Source organism: Pararge aegeria, chromosome 26 (assembly GCF_905163445.1).
Source record: "Pararge aegeria chromosome 26, ilParAegt1.1, whole genome shotgun sequence".
Lineage (NCBI taxonomy): Eukaryota > Metazoa > Arthropoda > Insecta > Lepidoptera > Nymphalidae > Pararge > Pararge aegeria.
In genome coordinates this window covers 6460196-6481675 of record NC_053205.1, presented here as the reverse complement: position 1 = coordinate 6481675, position 21480 = coordinate 6460196, and the positions used below count along the sequence as shown (strand labels likewise).

Genomic DNA, 21480 nt, shown 5'->3' with positions numbered 1-21480 from the left:
TATTGTTGTTTTTGGACGCAACTTCTCAATTTGGCATGCCATTTGAAATATATTGAAAACTGAGTGAAGCTGAGTTGATCGTTAAAACCTCAAGCGATACCTGTTTTAGACCCTAAGAGTCATCTGCGACTCAAATAAATGCTCAGACTCAACAACCCGAACAGTACTTTACTCAAAATTTGTAGTGTATAGTGACTGATACTATTGAATATTTCCTGAATACGTACTTATATAAATTATAAGGAACGTGAGTTCATTCGGAACGCAACTCTCACGTTCAGAGTTACCATAACCTATGCAATTATTTTCCTTCATTTCAATAATTACTTTTATTCATTATTTTGATGTAAGTGAAGGTGTAAGGAAGAAGGAAGGAAGTTTCATGGTGTAATTGGGAGGCTAGTACCAGTCAGCCTCCCAAAATGCCAACCTCACCACCTCAACCAACGAGGCTCTTGCGACTGACAAGTGGCGGTATAACCACTTCAAATTGGCTAGACTGAATAAATGATTTGCTAACAAATATTAATAGGATCCTATTGAATGCTGCCAAAATCGGGTCATCGGGTTTGGATCTCAAAAATTAGTTGTCAAATTAAAACACATATTAGTACTTAGGTATATTACAGTAATTTATTATGACATTTCAATCTAAGATGATGTCGTAAACCGTCGATTTACTGTACGTAAACCAAGGTTTCGGCGTAAACATCGCCATATTCGTTCTGTGCCCTGCAGCCGTAGTAGCCACTGTCAGATTTCTGCACACCCTTGATGACCAGGTCTGATACAGCTACGTTCCCCTGGGATGACGTATGGGCTTGAAGTCTCTCGGGAAGTTTGTCGCTGTTGAAGCTCCATGCGAGTTTTGCTTCAGGGACCGCTCGCACTTGGCAGGGTATTGTGACGTCTTGGCCTTGTTTGACGATCAATTTTTGGACGGGTTGCTTCACGAATTGCGGTGCACCTGGAAATAAGTTTATTTTAATTGATATTTGCTAAGCAACAATTTGTTTCCTTGTAACAATTTAATAGAAAATTATATATATACAAAATAAAGACTGTCTTAAGATATAAGTTTCAGATAAACATGCCAAAAGATATGTAAAGCATATTGTGTTAAGAATTATCTGAATTCACTAAAGTTTTTACAAAAGTTTATAACAGTTAAAACGCTTCTACGATAAATCCCCAAAGCCTTAATTACAACAATAAAATAGTTAAATGCATTGTTCAAAAATACCCCACAGGTAATTGTGTCTATTATGTCTTTAGAGTATTCCTTATCTTATACTAATATATATAAAGCTGAAGAGATTAAACTACAGATAATAGAGTATCCAACTCAGAGTTAAAGCTGCCTTAGTTTTGGGCACCACTAAAACCTGTGCTACACTCAGGATTTTAGGTCCAACACCCTCGCTACTCTCGGGAGTTACTTGGTTTGACGGCCGACTGTCGCAGTGGGTAACGAGTTAACGACCCTGCTTTCTGATTCCAAAGCTGTCGGTTCGATTCCCACAACTGGAAAATGTTTGTGTGATGACCATGAATGGTTTTCAGTGTCTGGGTGTTAATATGTATATTATAAGTATGTATGTATGTATGTAAAGTAGAGTATTCAACTCAGGGTTAAAGCTGCATTAGTTTAGGGCGTCCGTAAAACCTATGCTACACTCAGGAATTCAGGTGCAACACCCTTGCTACGCTTGGGAGTTACTTGGTTTGAGGGCCGACTGGCTAGTGGGTAGCGACCCTGCTTTCAGAGTCCAAGGCTGTGGGTTCGATTCCCACAACTGGAAAATGTGTGTGTCATGAACATAAATGGTTTCATTGTCTGGGTGTTTATCTGTATATTCTAAGTATAAGTATATTATTCACAAAAATATAGTATCCATAACACAAGCTACGCTTACTTTGGGGCTAGATGGCGATGTGTGTATCGTGTAGTATTTTTATTTATTATTATTTATATTATTGAGACAAATGAAGATTTGAGAGACTGATACGTTGAACAGTAGGTTAAATTAACTCTTAACATTCCAATAATGTAAATACTCACTGACAACTTTGACTTGGAATGTGTGCTTCTGCACTTTTCCGACCTCGTTATCTATAACGCATGAGTAAGAGCCTTCGTCCTCGAGCAAAACTTCTTTGATGATCAACCGCTTGCCGACACTCTTGTTGTACCGCGTGACACGGTCCTTAGAGTTGTTGTTGATGTCGACACCGTCTTTGAACCAGTCGGGATGTCCGAGGGGACTGAAAGAGAGAGGATCTTTAAGTCTTAAGACTCTGTCGAACTTCTGTGTTTCCATTCCTATGGGAGCCTCAAATTAATGAACTTCAATTTTTCAAAGTCTACAGCTGGACGTAGGTCTTTTTTAGGGAGGTCCAAAATCCACGGTCCTGGGCCCCTTGTTTCCAGCGGCTCCGAGATCTTATTTATAGAGAAGCAGGCGTTACTTTGGGGAAATCCATGATATATTATGAAAATTAAGCTTAATTTGCTGTACTCCACGAAGAACAGGAGAATCTTTATGGTGTCATTTATAATTTCTTCAATCCTTATACTCCACACCAAACAGATCTTCGGCAATGTACCCTGTACGCACGTTTCGCTCCGAAACCGGAGCATACCCAGGAGATGTTGATTTTACAATGAATAATTGTTAAGTCTTAAATTATAAATTACACCATACAGATTTTCTTGCTCTTCGTGGAGTATAGCAAATTAAGCTTAATTTTCACAAGCCCCCGCGCTTGCTTGATGTCGTCTGTCCACCGCGTTGGGGGCCGACCAACGCTGCGTTTACCGGTTTGGGGTTGCCATTCCAGCACCTTAAGACCCCAACGTCCATCGGTTCTCCGAGCTATGTGCCCTGCCCATTGCCACTTCAGCTTTGCGACTTGCTGATGCTATCGCTATGTCAGTAACTCCTAGAGATACTCCCAACATTGCTTTCTCCATCGACCGCTGAGTGACTCTGAGCCTTTTTATGAGGCCTACAATTTTTGATTATTATATACTAAAGTTAAATTGCAATTATAAATTCCAATAGCATTGCACCAAGTGAAGAAGAAAGAAAGAAAGAAAAAATATTTTTTACATTGCGCCACACATTACAATATTCACAACACCACACATGTTATGTGTGGCACAACCTAGAACAAAAAGTGCTTGTTTGCTTGTTTTAAAAGCATTATGCAAAAGGGATCCCTTGACGATAACTATATTCAATCGCGCTTCGATGTTTTGAAATTCGCATTAACAACTCTTTTTCAACTCTTATAAACAGTCGACTTACAAGAAATGGTCATAAATTAGTGACATCTGCATATCGTCTGCGAAAGGTGCAGAAGTCATTTGTGGGATTGAGTATACGCTTTTATAATATGATTCCTAAGGTAATTTTGGACCTACCAATCCATAAGTTTAAAGAATGTGTTAAAACACATTTATTACAGCGAGGTTATTATTCAATTGATGAGTTTCTTAATGACAAGGTTGCTTGGAAGCATCCGGCTCTGCTTTCATCTCTCACAAGATAGAAAAATGAATGTTAAAATATAAAATGTAAATTTTTGATGTTGGAAAAGAGCAACTGCTGAGTTTCTTGCCGGCTTCTTCTCGGTAGAATCTGCCTTCCGAACCGGTGGTAGAGTCACTACACACGGACAGACTTGACGTTTCAAAAGTGCTTGTATTAGGCCTACTTGAAATAAATGAATTTTGAATTTTGAATTTCAACATTATTTTACAGTTTACAATCTATTAAATTTTCTATCTTGTGAGAGATGAGAGCGGATCCTGTAAGAAAGCGATATCGCAATCCTTCAAAACGAATAACTCCGTAAAAAAATTAAAGAAATAGGTGTACCAACGGTAGCCTATTGTGAGGCTACCGTCAGTATATTAATAACAATATTGCATTTGTAAGACAAAACATTAGGCTTTATAAACGAAAATTGGATACAAACAACTTTTCTCGAAATGGACATAAGTTAGTGACATCTGCATATCGTAAGACGGAGAGTTACTAAAAGTAAATCGTTATTCAAAAAATAAATTCATGCTCACATTCCTCCATAGATGCAGTACAAATAAACACTCTCGCCGGCTTTCAAAGTGGTGTCCTTGGTCACATATTGCTGGACCATCTCATGGTTTGCTTCCTTGCTGGGTACGACGTCCTCGAGCACGTGTTTGGCCAGAACAACCTCGGAGTCCACAGCTGGTGACTTGCCCACGCAAATGTATTGCATGTTCCCGGTATCTTCCTTCGCAACACTCGATATGTAAAGGTCACCTTCGTCGGAGATTGTGAACCTATAGATAAATAATAACATTGTTTTATAAACTCAAAGTCAAAGTCAAATATTTCTTTAATCAAATAGGCACAGAGATGGCACTTTTGATGCGTACATTACATGTAAAATATGTAATACAAGTTAGTTGATGGCTATAACTAAATTAGTCAACTTAAAACTAAAGGTACGAGGGTTCCCAACGCGTCCTGGTCTAAGAATATGGTTGTTATTTTTTTTTGTGTTATCACCATCTTACATTGTCACTTAAAACTATTATAGAAGCAACCTGGTTAGAGCAATAATTTACACCCAAGCATTTTTATCGTTGACGTAGTCCTTAATACTATAATAGGACTTTTCTATAAGCATACGTTTAAACTTTGAACTTTTTCAGAGACATCTCCAAGATATCAACTGGTAGTGTATTTTAAATTGCATATAATTTCCTTTAAATGACTTACTTATTTTATGTAGTCTAGTATATTGCACTGTTTGTTAACTGTTGTTTTAAAAAATTGTCTTAGTGGAAACCTGTTATTAGTTTTAAGTCAACCGATTTGTTACAATTGCAACCGATTAGCAAAAATAAACTCGTTGTGCAATTTACGTAAGTTAAGTAAACGATAAAAAAGCTAGGGTGTGAATTACTCTAACTTCATAGCTTTATATAAATTTACTGTGAGATGGTGATAACAAAAAGAAAATTACCCGGCTAAGACCTCTTAGACCAGGACGCGTTTGGAACCCTCGTAGCTTCAGTTGGCTTTGAAGTTATCACCATAACTTACAATTATGTAAACATATTATATGTATGAATGCTTCATAAGTGCCTGTGATAGGCCTACATGAATAAAGAAATTTTGAATTTGAATTTGTTATCTACGAGTATATAGTACTCACAACTGTTGGTTTTCAAATTTAAAAAAAAAAATAATATTTGACCAATGATGAACCTGGCATTCAAATATTAATAGTGGGAAATACTGGTCAGGGGAAATTTGGGAATTAATAATATCTGAGGCTATTCAAAAGAAGCTCGACTTCAGTTCTGGGGGTTTCCGACCGAGTTCGAATCCCAGCACGCACCTCTAATTTTGCTGAGTTATGTGCGTTTTAAGTAAATAAAAATATCACTTGCTCCAACGGTGAAGTACATACCATAACAACAGCAAATATGCTTACCTTTCTCCTTTAACATCACCCTTTGACTTCTCAGTTTGCAGAATCCAAGAGATTTCTGGTTTCGGATACGAATTGGGTATCTTGCATTCCAACTTGTAAGTTTTGCCTTCTACTGGTTTATGTTTTTGGACGTTCACGCTCGGGACGTCGATATGGGCGCGTCGCACGTGTACGAGTCTCGAAGTGGCGACCCCTAGAGGAGATTCCGCGTAACATTGGTAAGCACCTTCGTCGTCCTTGCTAGGGTTCTTGAAGATAAGGGTGCCCTCATCACCGCGTTGGTCAACTTTTGTGTTTGAGGTGAGAGGTTTGCCGTCTTTGGTCCATTTGTATCTGTAAAAATTGTGGACTTAAAATTCTAATTCATTTATTTCAAGTAGGCCTTATACTTTTGAAACGTCAAGTATGTCTGTTTGTAGTGACTCTACCACCGGTTGGGAAGGCAGATTCTACAGAAAAGAAGCCGGCAAGAAACTCAGCAGTTGCTCTTTTCCAACATCCTTTAACAATTTAAAAATCATTATATCTTGTGTGAAATGAAAGCGGCTTGCTTCCAGGCAACCTTGTTATCAAGAAATTCATCAATAGTATATAATAACCTCGATGTATTAAATGTGTTTTTTTAAAGAAAATGCAATCAACGCACGACGACGGTCGAGTCAGTTACTAATTTGAAAGAAACTATAAGTATCAAAAATAAACTTCTATCGCAGTTTACTAGGCTGCATTTAATTAGGAATTCATTTAACGGTAATTGCATATAATTTTATAACAAATTACCAGATGATATCCTTTTGATGTCTCTCAATAAGTTCAAAGTTTGTATAAAACGTAAGCAAAAATAGAAAAATCGTATTATGATATTAACGATTACATGTATGATAATAAAGCTTGGGTATGAATTGCTCTAACTTCATAGCTAAATATTAATTCAACTGTAAGATGGTGATAACAAAAAAAAGGCTGGCTAAGTTTGTTGTGGGCTCTTCTTAGACCAGGGCGCGTTTGGAACCCTCCTAGCTTTAGTTTCAAGTTAACGTATGTAGTTATCACCGTCACCTAACATTAGTGGTAACATATTATATGTATGAACGCTTCATAAGTGCCTGTGATAAGGTCTACATGAATAAGACATTTTTGTTTTTGTTTTTAAAGTTTGATTTTATTAAGGGTTCCGTTCCGTAGGTACCTTAAAAGGTAAAAACAGATTTTTTTTTGGTTTTATAGTCTGTAACCTGTATGATTTGTTATGTTTTGTGATGTTTATATGTCTCGTGTTTGTTTTACTCATCGAAACCGTACGTATCCGTTTTTATAACCGGTCAAACAGACCATATAATTTGCTATTTTCAGGAGTAATTGGCAGTAATGTACGCCATCCTAAAAGCGACCAGAGTAAAAAAAGATTCATTAAATTTAGTATGGTATTTCTAATAAAAAAGATTATGCTCACTTGACACCCTCTTCTTTGCCCTCAGTAGCGCACTCAAGCAGCAATTCCTTGTGGTCTGCGAACACCACTTCAGACGGGAGTTGCCTTAATACTGGCAACTTTTCCACGGGCTGAGATGCGCCTGGGAAAAATCTCAGAGTGAACACGACAGAAATAAAAACAATTATTATTTAAAAATAAAAATGTAAACATAAAAAAGCGCCTAATATTTTTTTTATATTTACAAATTTTACAATGTACATGAAAAGTTCCACCATAGTTTATTTATTTATTATTTATGTACCATAAATTGTGAATGAGAATATTTGATACATGAAGTGTAGAAAGGAAAGCTTATCTCTATAAAAGATCTCTTCCAGCTACCTTAGGATGTAAGATGATTTTATTGTGGTATACGTCAAATAAAGGTACAATATACTAAATGATAACTAAAAATAAGCAATAAATCTAAATATTAACAAGATTCTACATACTGATACAGGAAACGATTAAGGTGGGTACCGACATAGTTTTAAACAAAAAGCTATCTAGGTTTTTTAATTAATTTAGACATAAGTAAAAAAGATATGTTGTCTATGGCATGTACTATAGCATTATGTTGATACTAAATTACATTTATTAGATACACGAAAGACAAAAAAGAAACGCTAGCAACGTTAGTTCTGTAAAATTTATGTTTCGTTCAAAAACGTTGTCGACCTACGACAAAATATTTAGTTAAATTTTTATCACTTACATAATAATGCGCACAGAGCGAAGAAAGCACAACTTGTAATTGGAGACATTTTAATCCTGAAAAAAAACACGAAATTTACTAAAATCGTCACCACAATATTAATTTTAAATTTATAACCTAATTTTACTAGTACTTTTTTATTAATATTATTGGATAGTGAAAAGACAAATTTTATTTTTAGTCTAGATGAATTTTACTCCGCAATTTTTTTTTTACTCCGCAGTTTTCAAAACAAATGTTTTTCATTAAATAAAAAAAAAAATCAGGCAAAGGCTGAAAACTATTGAGCCTTTGGAGCTTTTCCGGATTGTTAATAAAATATCGAATTAAATTATTAGGAACTTAAATACGTCGCATTTAAATATTATTTAATATATTCTAGATATTCAGAGCAAATAAAATATTAATTAATTAATATATATTAATTATTATTTATTTTAAACGCACCCACTCGCGTCGCTAAACTGGCGGGAATGTATCCTTCTTAACTGGCGGTCATCTTTTTATAGGGATCGAGTTCTGCTCACCGTATAGGTACTTATTAGGTATATTTCATATGCGCATTAAAAGTGCGATAGGTACAACTTTACATGGTAGGTCTACGTGGTACATCTCTAATAGTAATAAAACAACGTTTAGTCTTTATGTTTGCTGTAACATTTTTGCGAATTTTTTAGCGCTCCTCATACAACTTCCGATAAGTAAGTTTCGCAAACAAAATTTTGTCAACTGCTAATCAAGTCATTGGAGATTTCGCGTATCCGAGAAAAACCAAATTTTACTTTTTATTATATAACAGATGGCCCAGTGGCGTGTACTAAGCGGGCAGATGATATAAAATGAAGAAAGTCCAAGTAATAAAAAAAACGTGTGAGCCGTCACGGGACGCCTGACAGATGTGAAGTTATTGCATATATTGCATAATGAAAAGATAAAACATAACAAATTTGTTCCACAAATAAAAAAAAATACAACCAAATTGATAACCCCTCCTTTTTGTAAGTCGGTTAATAATGACTGTTTTATTACAAAATTAATATTAATTTTTATTGTTACATACAAAAATTCAATCATACAGCGTGGCGATCCGTCGCCACGGCCTGTGTCGCTATCCTAAACATCAGGTTTACCCTCCGCGTAGATGTTTCACATCAAAAACTGATGGGTTAGGGCTATCCCTAACCCATCAGTTTTTGATGTGAAACATAGGCATTGTGATAGTTATAAAAAGCCAACCCTTAAGTTTTTATAACTCCTACTGAAGATTTTCTTCATTTTATAACATTTGCATATACTGTGCATATCCTCTATCCACGCCACTGAGATGGCCCACCTGATGGTAGCCAGTGCCTATAAACAGAGCAATACTTCGCTAGGCATAAAAAAAAACCGTCCTACAAAGTGACGCCCTGTTTGCATTAACCTGTGGCGTAGGCTTTAATCTCTGTGCTTCCAATTACACCAGCAGCCACGCCCTTAAGACAGGAATGCGGCTTGGTGGCAAATAAATATGGCAGTGGTATCAGTGGCGTGCACATCATGCAGGTACAAAAGCACTGCATACCCAAATTATTTTATATAACTCGTATTGGAGGGATTCTTTCCATTTTATGCCATTTACCTGCTTTATGCATACCTTGGTCGAAAACCCTGTGCACGCCACTAATTAGTACTTCATCGGGGGAGTTTTGACATAAAAAGGCAAATTTTACAACATTGGATAGAAGCAGGCTTTTATATTGCGGAATTCCCTGATATATTATGAAAATTAAGCTTAATTTGCTATACTATAGAAAAGCAGGTGAAAATGGTGTTATTTATAATTTCTTCAATCCTTATACTCCACACCAAACAGATCTTCGGTAATGTACCTTCTACGCACGTTTCGCTCCGAAACCGGAGCATCCTCAGGAGATGTTGACTTTACAATGAATACCGCGGAGTAAAAAATTAAGCTTAATTTTCATAAATTAGGAACGTAAGCGAAAATGTGAAACCTTTTTTTTTAAATGATATATATGAATGAATGAATGAATATACTTCTATTGCACACCACACAAAGTACATAAAAAAAGAAAAGTCTAACAAAACAACGTTAACAATTTGGCGGCCTTCTCGCTTCATAGCGATTTCTTTGAGGCAACCAATGGCGAACCTATTTATATTATACGAGCTGTTGCCCGCGACTTCGTCTGCGTTTGATTTAGTTTTTTGATGTGGCATTAAATTTAGTTTTAGTTCTAAAAAAAGTATTCAGTATCACTGAGCCTTAAATGAGGGGTTTGCTGCTGTCCGCTGAGGAGTTCTGTCCTCTATTTCCAGCCACAATTTGGGCTAAATTAAACACATAGTATAACCTCTAAAGTACAAAAATAATTATTTAAATCGGTTATAATTTGTCGGAGTTATGGTTGGTCTAAAATCGTCAAACACTTTCATCCCCTCTCCCAAAGGAACCGAGCTTAATGTCGGGATATATATATTTTTTTTTTTTTGATAAAAAGTATCCTATATTATTTCTAATACCTTCAAGAATATGTGTAAAAAGTTTCATGAAGATTAGAAGAAGAAGTTCAGTAGTTATTGCGTGAAAGCGTAACAAACAAACTTACATTCACATTTATAATATTAGCAGGGATAGGGATTATATACATTCTTAGAGCTTTAAACTCCTGTGAAAAAGTGAGCGACATAATTTGTTCAACGTTTAATTTACAGAATAATATCATATTGCTAACTGGGCTGAAACCCCCGCATTATAAAACCATGGTTGGCTATTTCTCGCGTTCTTCGTCCGAGTTTATTATGGTTCTTTACGAATCCCTTGGAAACATTGTGTTTTCCCGGGATACAAAGTAGCGTATGTAACTCTCCGTTCTTTCAACTATGCCAAAAATCAAGTCTATTGGTTATTCAAGGCGTGAAGTAAGTAAAAACAAATGCAATTTCTCAGTTGTAATATTAGTATGGATTACCGGCCTACTACAGGGCACGCAGTGACGTGCACTCCATACTTTCACAAAGGCTCTTGTATAGGAGGAGGTTATACCCATTTAATGCCAGCTTTTTACTCTGTGCCTACCCCAGACAAAACCCTTGCGCACGCCACTGAAGACACGGGTCTCCTCTTAGAATGAAAAGGGTTTAGGGTAAAGTCCACGCTGGACAAGTTCGGGTTGATTGGACTTGAAAGTAATGGCGCTCTCAAGCATCTTCGTTGAAGCAAGTGATATTTAATTGCTTAAAAGTTATTATATTATAAACTATTTATGAATAGGTACAAAGGTTTTTGTGGTTTCAACAATAATTAATATACAATTAGGAAATACCCTATGTCTTTTAATTATTGGAATATCCAATTGTCAATTGTTTTGAATGTGAATGGCGTGCATGAAAATTAAAGGAATTTCAAACAAACTGTTTTTTAAAATTTTTACCGTGCTCTTTCTTATTTATTAACCAAAAGCCTAAATCCAGTATCGAACTGTAATTCTAAATAAATAAATTCGCTCTTATTTTTATGAACCTAAAATACGTCTATGGTTAACGAATTAAAAAATAGTATGGTTATGCTCAAAAAGGTGAATTCCTATTGGTTTATTTATCGTATCAAAAAAGGCGCGAATATTCAAAAAAAACTCGAAATCCTTACGATGTTAGGGTGTTTTACAGTACCAAGTTCATGATATGACTTTCATACGAATTGTCTTCACGTTTTACCGCCTTAGAGGAAAATTAAAAAAAAAAACATTTCACTATATTTCTTGACTGTAAGCTCAAAGTTTTTAAATTATTATCTAAGTTTAAAAAAAAAGTTTTTCTTTGCGTCTGGTCATATAAAAGATTAAGAAACAAGCAAAGCCGGCTGTCTACATCAAGTTACAAGGTATAGTACCTATGCGTAGGGTTAAGAAGCGACAAGTTTTTTTTTTCCGAACGCCGGCGATTCCCCCGCCCCGACAGGAAAAACTGTTTATTTACTTTTTACGTGAATATAATTAACTTAAGCAAACATGTCAATGTATTTTGAGCATACAAACATTGCTTTTTTAACTTAATAGGATGTATGTGGTATCTTTGCTAAAATCTTTATGTCCGACATTTTCTTTTTAAAATGAGGTTTAGGGATTTTACTATCCAAGCAAGGCATCTTTTTCAGTAACTTGCAAAACAAGTTTTTTACAAGTGAATATAAAATATGTTGATTTCATTGGCGTAGTGGTTAGCGCATTGGCCTTATAAGTGGGAGATCTCAGGTTCGACACCTAGTAGGGCGATTTGATAATTTCCAATTTCAAAATATTTACTGTACTGTTTGTAGTACAGATATATAAGGAAAGGAACAAAAATACTATTATATAAGTTCAAGAGACATTCGTATGTCACATTTGGCGTTTCAATAGTCATTTGCCAGCAGGTATATTTCAATCAAGGGTTAACTTGTAGTGTAAAATAAAAATAAAAAAGATGCCAAAATAGTATCAATCAGTTGGGACTAGTTAAAAAAAACAACTTGGCTATACTGTTTATAATAATACTTATTTGTGTAAAGAAATTTTGCTACCTACGGAACCATCGGTACGCGGATCTCACTCATCCTTGGCAGGCTTCTTGGCATCCTTTTCACGATGTTACTAAACAGCATATCTTCATCCGATCTGTATCAGTGTCGATAAATCTTTTTTTTTTTATTCAAAAGTGTGCATCGGTCGCCGAATTTAAATGCGATGATATTTTATTATAGTATTGGGAATTTTAATGTAGGTAGCTTAGAAACAGTCGACTCCCATCTAATATACTCAAAATATGCGTGCTGAATAAAGTATTAAAATTATAATACGCACTTTAGATAAAATACCCAATTGATGTGGTGACGTACATGACAATTTCTGATTGTACTTAATTAAACAAACAAAAAAAAATTGACACAATAAACCCACTTTGTATAACAACTGAGAAGCAAGAACACAGCGACTCACAGTTACTTCGATTCATTAAATAAATAAATATACTACGACAATACACACATCGCCACCTAGCCCGAAAGTAAGCGTAGCTCGTGTTATGGGTACTAATATGACTGATCAATATTTTTATGAATAATATGCATAAATACTTAGCATATAAACACCCAGACACTGAAAAACATTCATGCTCGTCACACAAACATTTTCCAGTTGTGGGAATCGAACCCACGGCCTTGGACTCAGAAAGCAGGGTCGCTGCAAACTGCGCCAATCGGCCGTCGAATGACAATTCATTCATTTTCCTTTATTCATGAAATTCATTGATGTAGTATGTCCGGTGCCATGTCAAAATTACTAAGTATTTTTATACTTTGTATACATTTCCCTTTTATGTAGTAGCAACCTGTATAGTAATATTCATTTAACTAGGCACCGACTTAAAAACGTTGTGGAACGTATTTCTTGCTTTTTAGTTGTTTTAAAATTTTTTATTAAAAAAATAAAAATTCACGCTTTTTAGTGGATGTGTCTGTATTCTCTGAGAGTCGAAAGAGAGAGTACATTACGGATGACATGTGTGGTGTGGTGCAAAAAGATTTTAGCTCGTTACCTTAAGACTGCATAATAACTTAAAATAACTTTAAATGCTTACATAAACAACTGTGACATTTTCAGTAGTTCCTTGACCTCATTTTAAAAACATATCAAACATGTACTTACATAACTTAATTTTATTTATTTTCCGTTTTACTTTTTTATCATCCCTTTTCTTTGTACAGTATTGCAGGTATTCAGTTTTAAATTTTGCTTTGTTAGTTGACTAGTTTTTAGATTATTTTAATTAAGCATACTGTGGTCATTTCTAGAAGGTTTCAATATGCTGTCTTTCTCTTTTATTTATGTTATACTCATGATAATATAATTGACATGATCGTATATCTTATGTGGTTATATACCTAAACATATACCTAATCTTAATATATAAAAATCTCCTGTCACGATGTTTGTCCGCGATGGACGCCTAAACTACTTAACCGATTTTAAATTAAATTGGCACACCGTGAGCAGTCTGGTCCAACTTAAGAGATAGGATAGCTTAGATCTTTATAGTTGCAATTTTATTTTATTGCAAATTATTTGTCTATAATTAATTGACAGTCACATGTTATAAATATATATATATATATATATACTACTATACTCATTTAAGGCTTAGCGATACTGAATACTTTAAAAACAAAATCAAACGCAGACGAAGTCGCGGGCCACAGCTAGTATACTATATACCTAATATTTAATAACCTTTAAAGCATTAAATTTATTTTAAATGTAATGGAAGAGCGGAGTCTTCTGACACGGGTAGTAATAATACTCTTAAAAGAATACTTTAGCGATATATGGTATCAATGATACCACATTGGTTCTTACCGAAATAAACTATTAAAATTTAAATAATTGATTGTTGCCAGTTTAATGATCTAATAAAATAAAAAGGAAAACGCACCAGCAGGTGGCATTGCAGAAACTTGATCTTTTTTTTTATTCCTCTATCTCACCTGATAGTTAAGTGATGTCAAAGACAAAGTCAAATATTTCTTTATTCAAATATTCAAAACATTTTTTTAATATAGTTTATTTACATTTAACTAGAGTATGTAGGTACCATTTTGTTTGATAACTTTTTGCCATCTTGTAGGTAGGGACATAATACCATTGCTATAGAAATTTTGGGGCTTCTGATCAAAAAACCGCGACAAGTAGGCAGCCCTGTGATGTTAACCTGATACTGCCTAAAGAATTCTAAAGAGACTCATTCATAGATGGCACTTTTTTTTTATAACATGTAAAATATGACATAGAAGTGAGTTGATGGCTATTACGAGAACCTGGCTAACCTGTTACGGAGTATGGTAGTTTTACGCCTAATAGGTTTCTACGCGACATCGCACCGGAACACTAAATCGCTTAGCGGCACGTCTTCATCGGCATGGTGGTAACTAGCCACGGCCAAAGCCTCCCACCAGACAAAAACTTCTTAGGGTGCCGTCTCCTTACGAAGGGTGGCAATCATTAGTGCTAACTCCACCTTGGACGCCGCTGCTCTAAATAATGATTTGGTGCTCTTTCCAAACCATTGTCGTAGGTTTTTGAGCCATGATATTCTTCTTCGGCCAGGCCTTCTTCTGCCTGCCACTTTACCTTGTACGATAAGCTGAAGGAGTTCATACTTTTTGGTTTTCCGCATCACATGACCAAAATATTCTAATTTTCTTTTTTTTATTGTTAAGAGTACCTCTGGAACCCAGTGGCGTGCACTCCATACATGCACAAAAGCACTGCATACAATAAAATTTTTGTGTAACTCATGAAGGGGAAGGATTTTTAAATTTTATGCCATCTTCCTACTTTATGCATACGCTGGTCAAAAACTCTGTGCACGCCACTGCTGGAATCAGACAAAAACTTATAATTCGCAAACATCAGCCTTAGTGTATAACCGCTAACTTGCCTATATTAGGTATTTGATACCGTGCGTTAGGTATCAGTTTCAAGGTGACTCCATTAAAGTAACTGATCAGGTAAACATAACATGTCACAAGATCGCACAAGGAAAATCACTGCGTGATATTATTACCTGCTCAGTTAAATCAATTGTCTTCAATCTTTCCTTATATTTTAAAAGAAACCCCTTATCCATATCTCCCAGCGTTTAATCGTTTTAGTATCGCTTTCAAAGCATAACTCATTATAAACGCAACTCATTATAAATATAAGACTTCTCCTTATCCCCAAATTTTAGTACGCAACGTTTATTTATCGCTACAAATTGTATAGTCGCTCACTTAGTATAAAATTCGCCCAATCTGTAATTCTGTTCGCCCTCTTCGTAAATTTTTCGCTAACATAATTTAATGCTGCTCGGTTACGTACTACAGTACACAGGCCGCCCTTCGTATCGTATTATTTATATTCGTATGTATTTATGTTGTGTCCATTGTTTTTTTTTCTTTTTTTCATGTACAAATTCTTCTTCTCAGTCGGTTCGCTCTTGTCAGAGCGGTCGTGGTCGTCATTTAAGGGTTGTGGCACGCTTAACTATTCGTCGCCACTCCTCTCTGGCAGCTGCCTTTCTAGCACACTCATGTAAGGGGACAGCCACTGCAGCCTTTATTTGGTCAGCCCATCTCATGGGCGATCTTCCGCGTGATCTGGTGCCCTCGATTCTTCCTTGGACAACCAGACGTTCAATGGAGTCGTTGTCTCTTCTGGATACGTGACCAAAGAACGTGAGAATACGAGCCTGTACTATGGAGGATAGACGTTGCGTGATGCCGAGTTCTTCAAGAATGGCCTTATTGGTCCGGAATGCATTCCAAGGTATTCTTAACATTCTTCTCCAGCACCACATCTCAAGAACGTCTATCTTCTTTTTCTCACTCTCCCGCAGGGTCCACGTCTCCGAAGCATAGAGGAATATGGGGAACACAAGCGCTTTAACAAGCCGGATTTTCGTGGCTTTGGTTATGTTACGGTTCCTCCATATTTTCTGCAACTTATCCATAGCGGACCTCGATATCGCCATGCGTCGCTTAATTTCATCTATGCAACCTCCATTGTTCGAGACCAACGCTCCTAAATAGACGTATGATTGGACGACTTCACAGTTTGCTATTTTAGAAACTTCTGGCAAGTTGTTGTTCATGCGGTCGACAATCATAACTTTCGTCTTACTGCGGTTGAATACAGTGTCTTACTAGCACCATATAATCCTTGCTAATATTATAAATGCGTAATTCTGTTAGTTTGTTTGTCCTTCCTTCACAACCTAACTAAGCAAATCAGCTTGAATATTGGCATAGAGTTAGTCAAAAAGGTGCAGAGTTACTCTGCACTTTTATATTTTGATAGCCGGCTGGCGCAGTGGGCAGCGACCCTGCTTTCTAAATCCAGTCCGCGGGTTCGATTCTCACAACTTGGGAAATCGTTGTGTGATGAACATTAATGTTTTACAGTGTCTGGGTGTTTAGTTATACATATATTATAAGTATTTACGTGTATTATATTCATAACACAATGATGTGGCGATATTGTCGTAGTATATACTAGGTTACATAAAATTCATAATTCTTTTAAAGAAAAATGCATACAATTCTACAATAAACTACCCATTGACATCTTGGAGATGTCTCTTAAAAAGTTCAAAGTTTGAATTAAACGTAAGCTTATAGAAAAGTCCTATTATAGTATGAAGGACTACGTAATCGATAAAAAGCTTGGGTGTGAATTATTCCTCTATCCAGGTTTCTTCTAATAATTTAAAATGACAATGTGAGATGGTGTTAACAAAAAAACACCCGGTTTTTTTTCAACAAGTTGTTGTGGGCTTCTTCTTACCGGGACACGCTTAGAACCCTCGTAGCTTAAGTTTTAAGTTTACGAATATGGTTATCACCATCAACTCACTAGCTTGTAATTCTCATGTACGCTTCTAAAGTGCCACCAATATAAAAAGGGCCTACTTGAATAAAGATATTTTTGACTTTGACTTTGACTATATTTATTTATTTATTTTTATATTAGGAAATCGCGGTGATACCGCCGCTTCAGACTAGTATAATAATGTACGCTATATCCAAAGTAAGATTTTTTTAAATATAAATACATATCTATATATATAAAAGAGAAAGTGTGTGGGTATGTTCCGTATAGGCTCCGAAATGGCTGGACCGTTTTTAATGAAACTTTCAGGGAATCTCCGGATTGACCTGGCGATTAATCCCGTAAAGTTTGGAGACGATCGGAGCACTCCTATTTTTCAACTGTCTAACTGACAAATACAGCTTTTATTTACTATGATGATATTCTATTGTTGGGTGTACATGGGTGTAGATAATGATCTTCACCCGCTCGAGAAGAGAATAGAAGAGAATGAATACGGAGAAAATAAATGACTTAATATATTATGAGACTTAAATTAAAAATTTAAGGATGTAAGTTTATACGCTAGTATATTATATTAATTCTTATACACATAGAAACCGACTATTCTAAGCTCGATTTATACTATCCCATTTTGTTGACATGGCATGAAGTAACAAAATCTACCAAGTCCATCCGTAACAGTAGGTTTGTTATCCTGACTAATCAATTATTCATGACACCTGCATACAACTGTGTCATTTTTTTAAGGAAAACGTTTATTTTTTTGTTTATCTTTCCTGTAGGGCTAGCATGCGTTGCACGAGATAGCCGCACGAGATATCTCTACCCGTTACTCGTATTTTTTCTATAGCGAAAGACGAGTTATCTTTACACCGTTCGAGTCTGTACTGAAGTGTATGTTTTTCGATTTTCGGACGGACACTTGGTGATAACCACCTTGGAGGGGTTGCTACGGCTTCACCGGGGGAGTGGGGCGAGCGCGAAACCTCGCCATGAGAAGAGCCCCAGAGCTCGACGACGTCGGGGGAGAAGTGGGAGACGTCGACCCGAGGGTGCCTCCTGCGAGAGCTAATACCTCGACTCGGTTAGACGTTAATCTGAGTGTTGGGGGACTTTTGGACTAGTCATTGCTAAGTCCGAGCGCCCCCGTGACCGTGGTAAGGATCCGGATGACGTCAGAAACTGGGGCCCTCGTCTTCGGCGAAGACGCTGTGTTGGCTGTGTGTGAAGTGAATGGCTAATGCAGTCGAATTTATACTGTGATTCTATAGAACAATTAACTCAACATTCATATTAAGGTTTAACAATAGACAATTGATTTAACTGGGGCCCACATATCAACAATGTCTGCTCTAAGCTGCGTGCGATTCTAGCAAAAATTTATTTTATAAAAAAGAACGTTCGACCTCAGCAGCTATTGCCGCACTTTTAAAACATACGTCTAACAAATTCTAGCGTATAATTTAATTTAATTTAAATTGATTCTTGAAAACTATTTGTTAATTAAATAATAATTATTAACGTATTTGAAAAAATCCTAAATTAATAAGATAAGAGGCCAATATGAATTTATAGTTATCAAAGGTTTAATTATTTGCCAACTTAATAAAATTAATGTAAAACGAGATAATAGGTAGACATAATTTTCTCGCGGTGCACATACTAGTCTGACTGGTGTGAGAAGACGCGCGGTTATTCCCTGCTCTTGGACTGGTCATACTTTGCGTAGGTAAAGTAGGTTTTACTTTATCGTAGCCACGTGGCACACTTTAACTGAGCTAGGTAAATTTGTGCTATGTATTCTATCTTTTTTTTTTTTGCTACCACCGACCCTTGGGCAGGAGGCTATGTGGGACTCCCCCCTCTAAAGGGGGTGTACCCAAACTAATAACCACAACGGCATGTCCATCTTGTTGGCTTTGCAAGACGCCCGGGGAACCCGTTGTACACCTATCGGACGCTTTGTATTCAACTTGAAATTGGAATGAAGTCAGAATTGTCGGAATTCTTTCTTTGAAGTTCTAAAAACAGTCGGCGACAATATACAACTATTTTTTAAAGTTGATTGATACGCGGACGAAGTCGCGACGGCTAGTTAACCATATAGCTGTATCATTTGAATTTATGTACGTTTTAAGTTATTAAATGTCACCTGCTTTAACGCTGAAAGAAAACCTCCGTAAAGTTTTGAAGTCGTGTGAAGACCACCAATCCGCACTTGGCAAGCGAGGTGGTCTTAAACCAAAGATTTTCTCATTGGAAAACCCGTGGGCTATAGTGGGCATTATAGTTTGAGAATGCTGATGGTACTAAGAAAAATTACTTGTGTGAACACTCTCGATACATTTCAAATCGACGTCAAAAATCGTCTAGTATTTATTTATTAAATAACTAGCGTACCCAGCCCGCTTCGCCGGGCTAGATTTTGCTTTATTTTATTTAAACAATAACGTTCATCATTAAATTTTTGATTTAAGTCTCATAATATATTAAATCATTTATTTCTCTCCGTATTCATTCTATTCTATTCTCTTTCTCTTCACCCAAAAATAGAATATCATCATAGCAAATAAAAGCTGTATTTGACAGTTTGACAGTTCAAAAATAGGAGTGCTCCGATCGTCACCAAACTTTACAGGATTTCTCGCCAGGTTAATCCGGAGATTCCCTGAATGTTTCATTGAAATCGGTCCAGCAATTTCGGAGCCTATACGGAACATACCCACACACTTTCTCTTTTATATATATAGGTAGATGTTTATGTATATTAAAGAAAAACGTGTGAGTCGTCACGGGACGCCTGGCAGATGTGAAACATCGAAATTGTTTTCTGTAAGTTATTGCAGATATTGTATAATGAAAAGATAAAGCATAACAAATTTGTTCCACAAATAAAAACAAAATACAACCATATGGATATCCACTCCTTTTTGTAAGTCGGTTAACAATGACTGTCTTATTACAAAATTGATATTCTTTTTTTATTATTACATAAGAAATACAAAAACTCAATCATATAAAAATCAGGTTTACAGATATAGATGTTTCACAGCAAAAAATTATGATGTGTTTTCATTTTTTTTAATATTCAATCAATCAATTTTTTTGTACCTTTAATCTACAAATGTTTGGGATTGTTTGGTTAAGACTTTCTTATCTTTTTATCGGTTAAAAACTGCAAAAACACTTAGCATAAATAAAAGATGAGATGCGATAATATCCTTGAACTCCGTCGTGGTAGCAACATAGTACATCGACCGAATACGCCTTAAATAAAACATAAAATATCGACAACAGGTTATTGCAGAGCGGGTCATTTAACTATAGTCTAGAGATCGGGCGAAAACAACACTTCGAAGCTTCATAATATATTATACCTACTTTTTGTAGGTATAATATATTATGCAGTGGCGCAGGGCGCAGTGGGCAGCGACCCTGCTTTCTGAGTCCAAGGCCGTGGGTTCGATTCCCACAACTGGAAAATGTTTGTGTGATGAGCATTAAGTGTTTTTCAGTGTCTGGGTGTTTATATGTATTTTCTAAGTATTTATGTATATATAATTCATAAAAATATTCATCAGTCATCTTAGTACCCATAACACAAGCTACGCTTACTTTGGGGCTAGGTGGCGATGTGTGTATTGTCGTAGTATATTTATTTATATTATTTATTTATGTTCCCCGCAGTTTCACCCACTTTAATACAGCCAATTTTTTTTTCTCAATGATATCTTGGAGATGTCTCTTAAAACTTTCAGTTTGTATTGTATTAAGCGAGATCTTATAGAAAAGTTCTCTTATAATAATTAAGGATAACGTAAATATAAAAAAGCTTGGGTGTGAATTGTTGCTTCTTAAATATTTTCAAATGATATAAAACAAAACATCACTCTGATGTCACTGGAAAAAATTTTGCTCGCATTAAATTATTATTAAAATATTAGATTTCGGAAATTATTTTGGATACATTTTATTTCGGCTTGATGCCGCCTCCGGAGCGGTGATCGCGATGTCTTCGAATAAATAAATAGATATTATGAGATGGTGATAACAAAAGGAACACCCGTTAAGTTTGCTCCCTTACAATAATTTTATGCCAAAACTAACGTGAAAGATAGTAAGAGAAACCTAGAACTTATCTTTCTTAAAATTTTCATGCCAAAAATAATAGAAACGGGAAGATTACCTAGTAAGATGATGGCGATAACCATATTTGTAAATTTAAAAGTAAAGTTACGAGGGTTCTAAACGCGTCCAACAAGAAGATCACAAAGCCAGCCAGTTGCCAGGTGCGGTTAACCAGGTGTTCATTCTTGTTATCACCATCTCACATTGTCATTTAAAATTGTTAGAAGAGCAACCTGGTTAGAGCAATAATTTACACC

The 21480-nt window shown here is 35.9% G+C and overlaps 1 protein-coding gene across 1 annotated transcript; it reads right to left on the bottom strand.

Moving 5' to 3' along the window:
- Nucleotides 1-607: 607 nt before the first annotated feature.
- On the bottom strand, nt 608-8202 carry LOC120635062 (hemolin-like). Its single transcript, XM_039905965.1, has 7 exons — nt 8133-8202; nt 7686-7741; nt 6950-7070; nt 5497-5829; nt 4085-4333; nt 2063-2265; nt 608-967 (listed from the first exon to the last, which is right to left on the bottom strand). Exons 2-7 carry the CDS (start codon nt 7732-7734, stop codon nt 678-680), a joined length of 1245 nt encoding a protein of 414 aa, XP_039761899.1. The 5' UTR covers nt 7735-7741; nt 8133-8202; the 3' UTR covers nt 608-677.
- Between the last annotated feature and the right edge of the window lie 13278 nt (nt 8203-21480).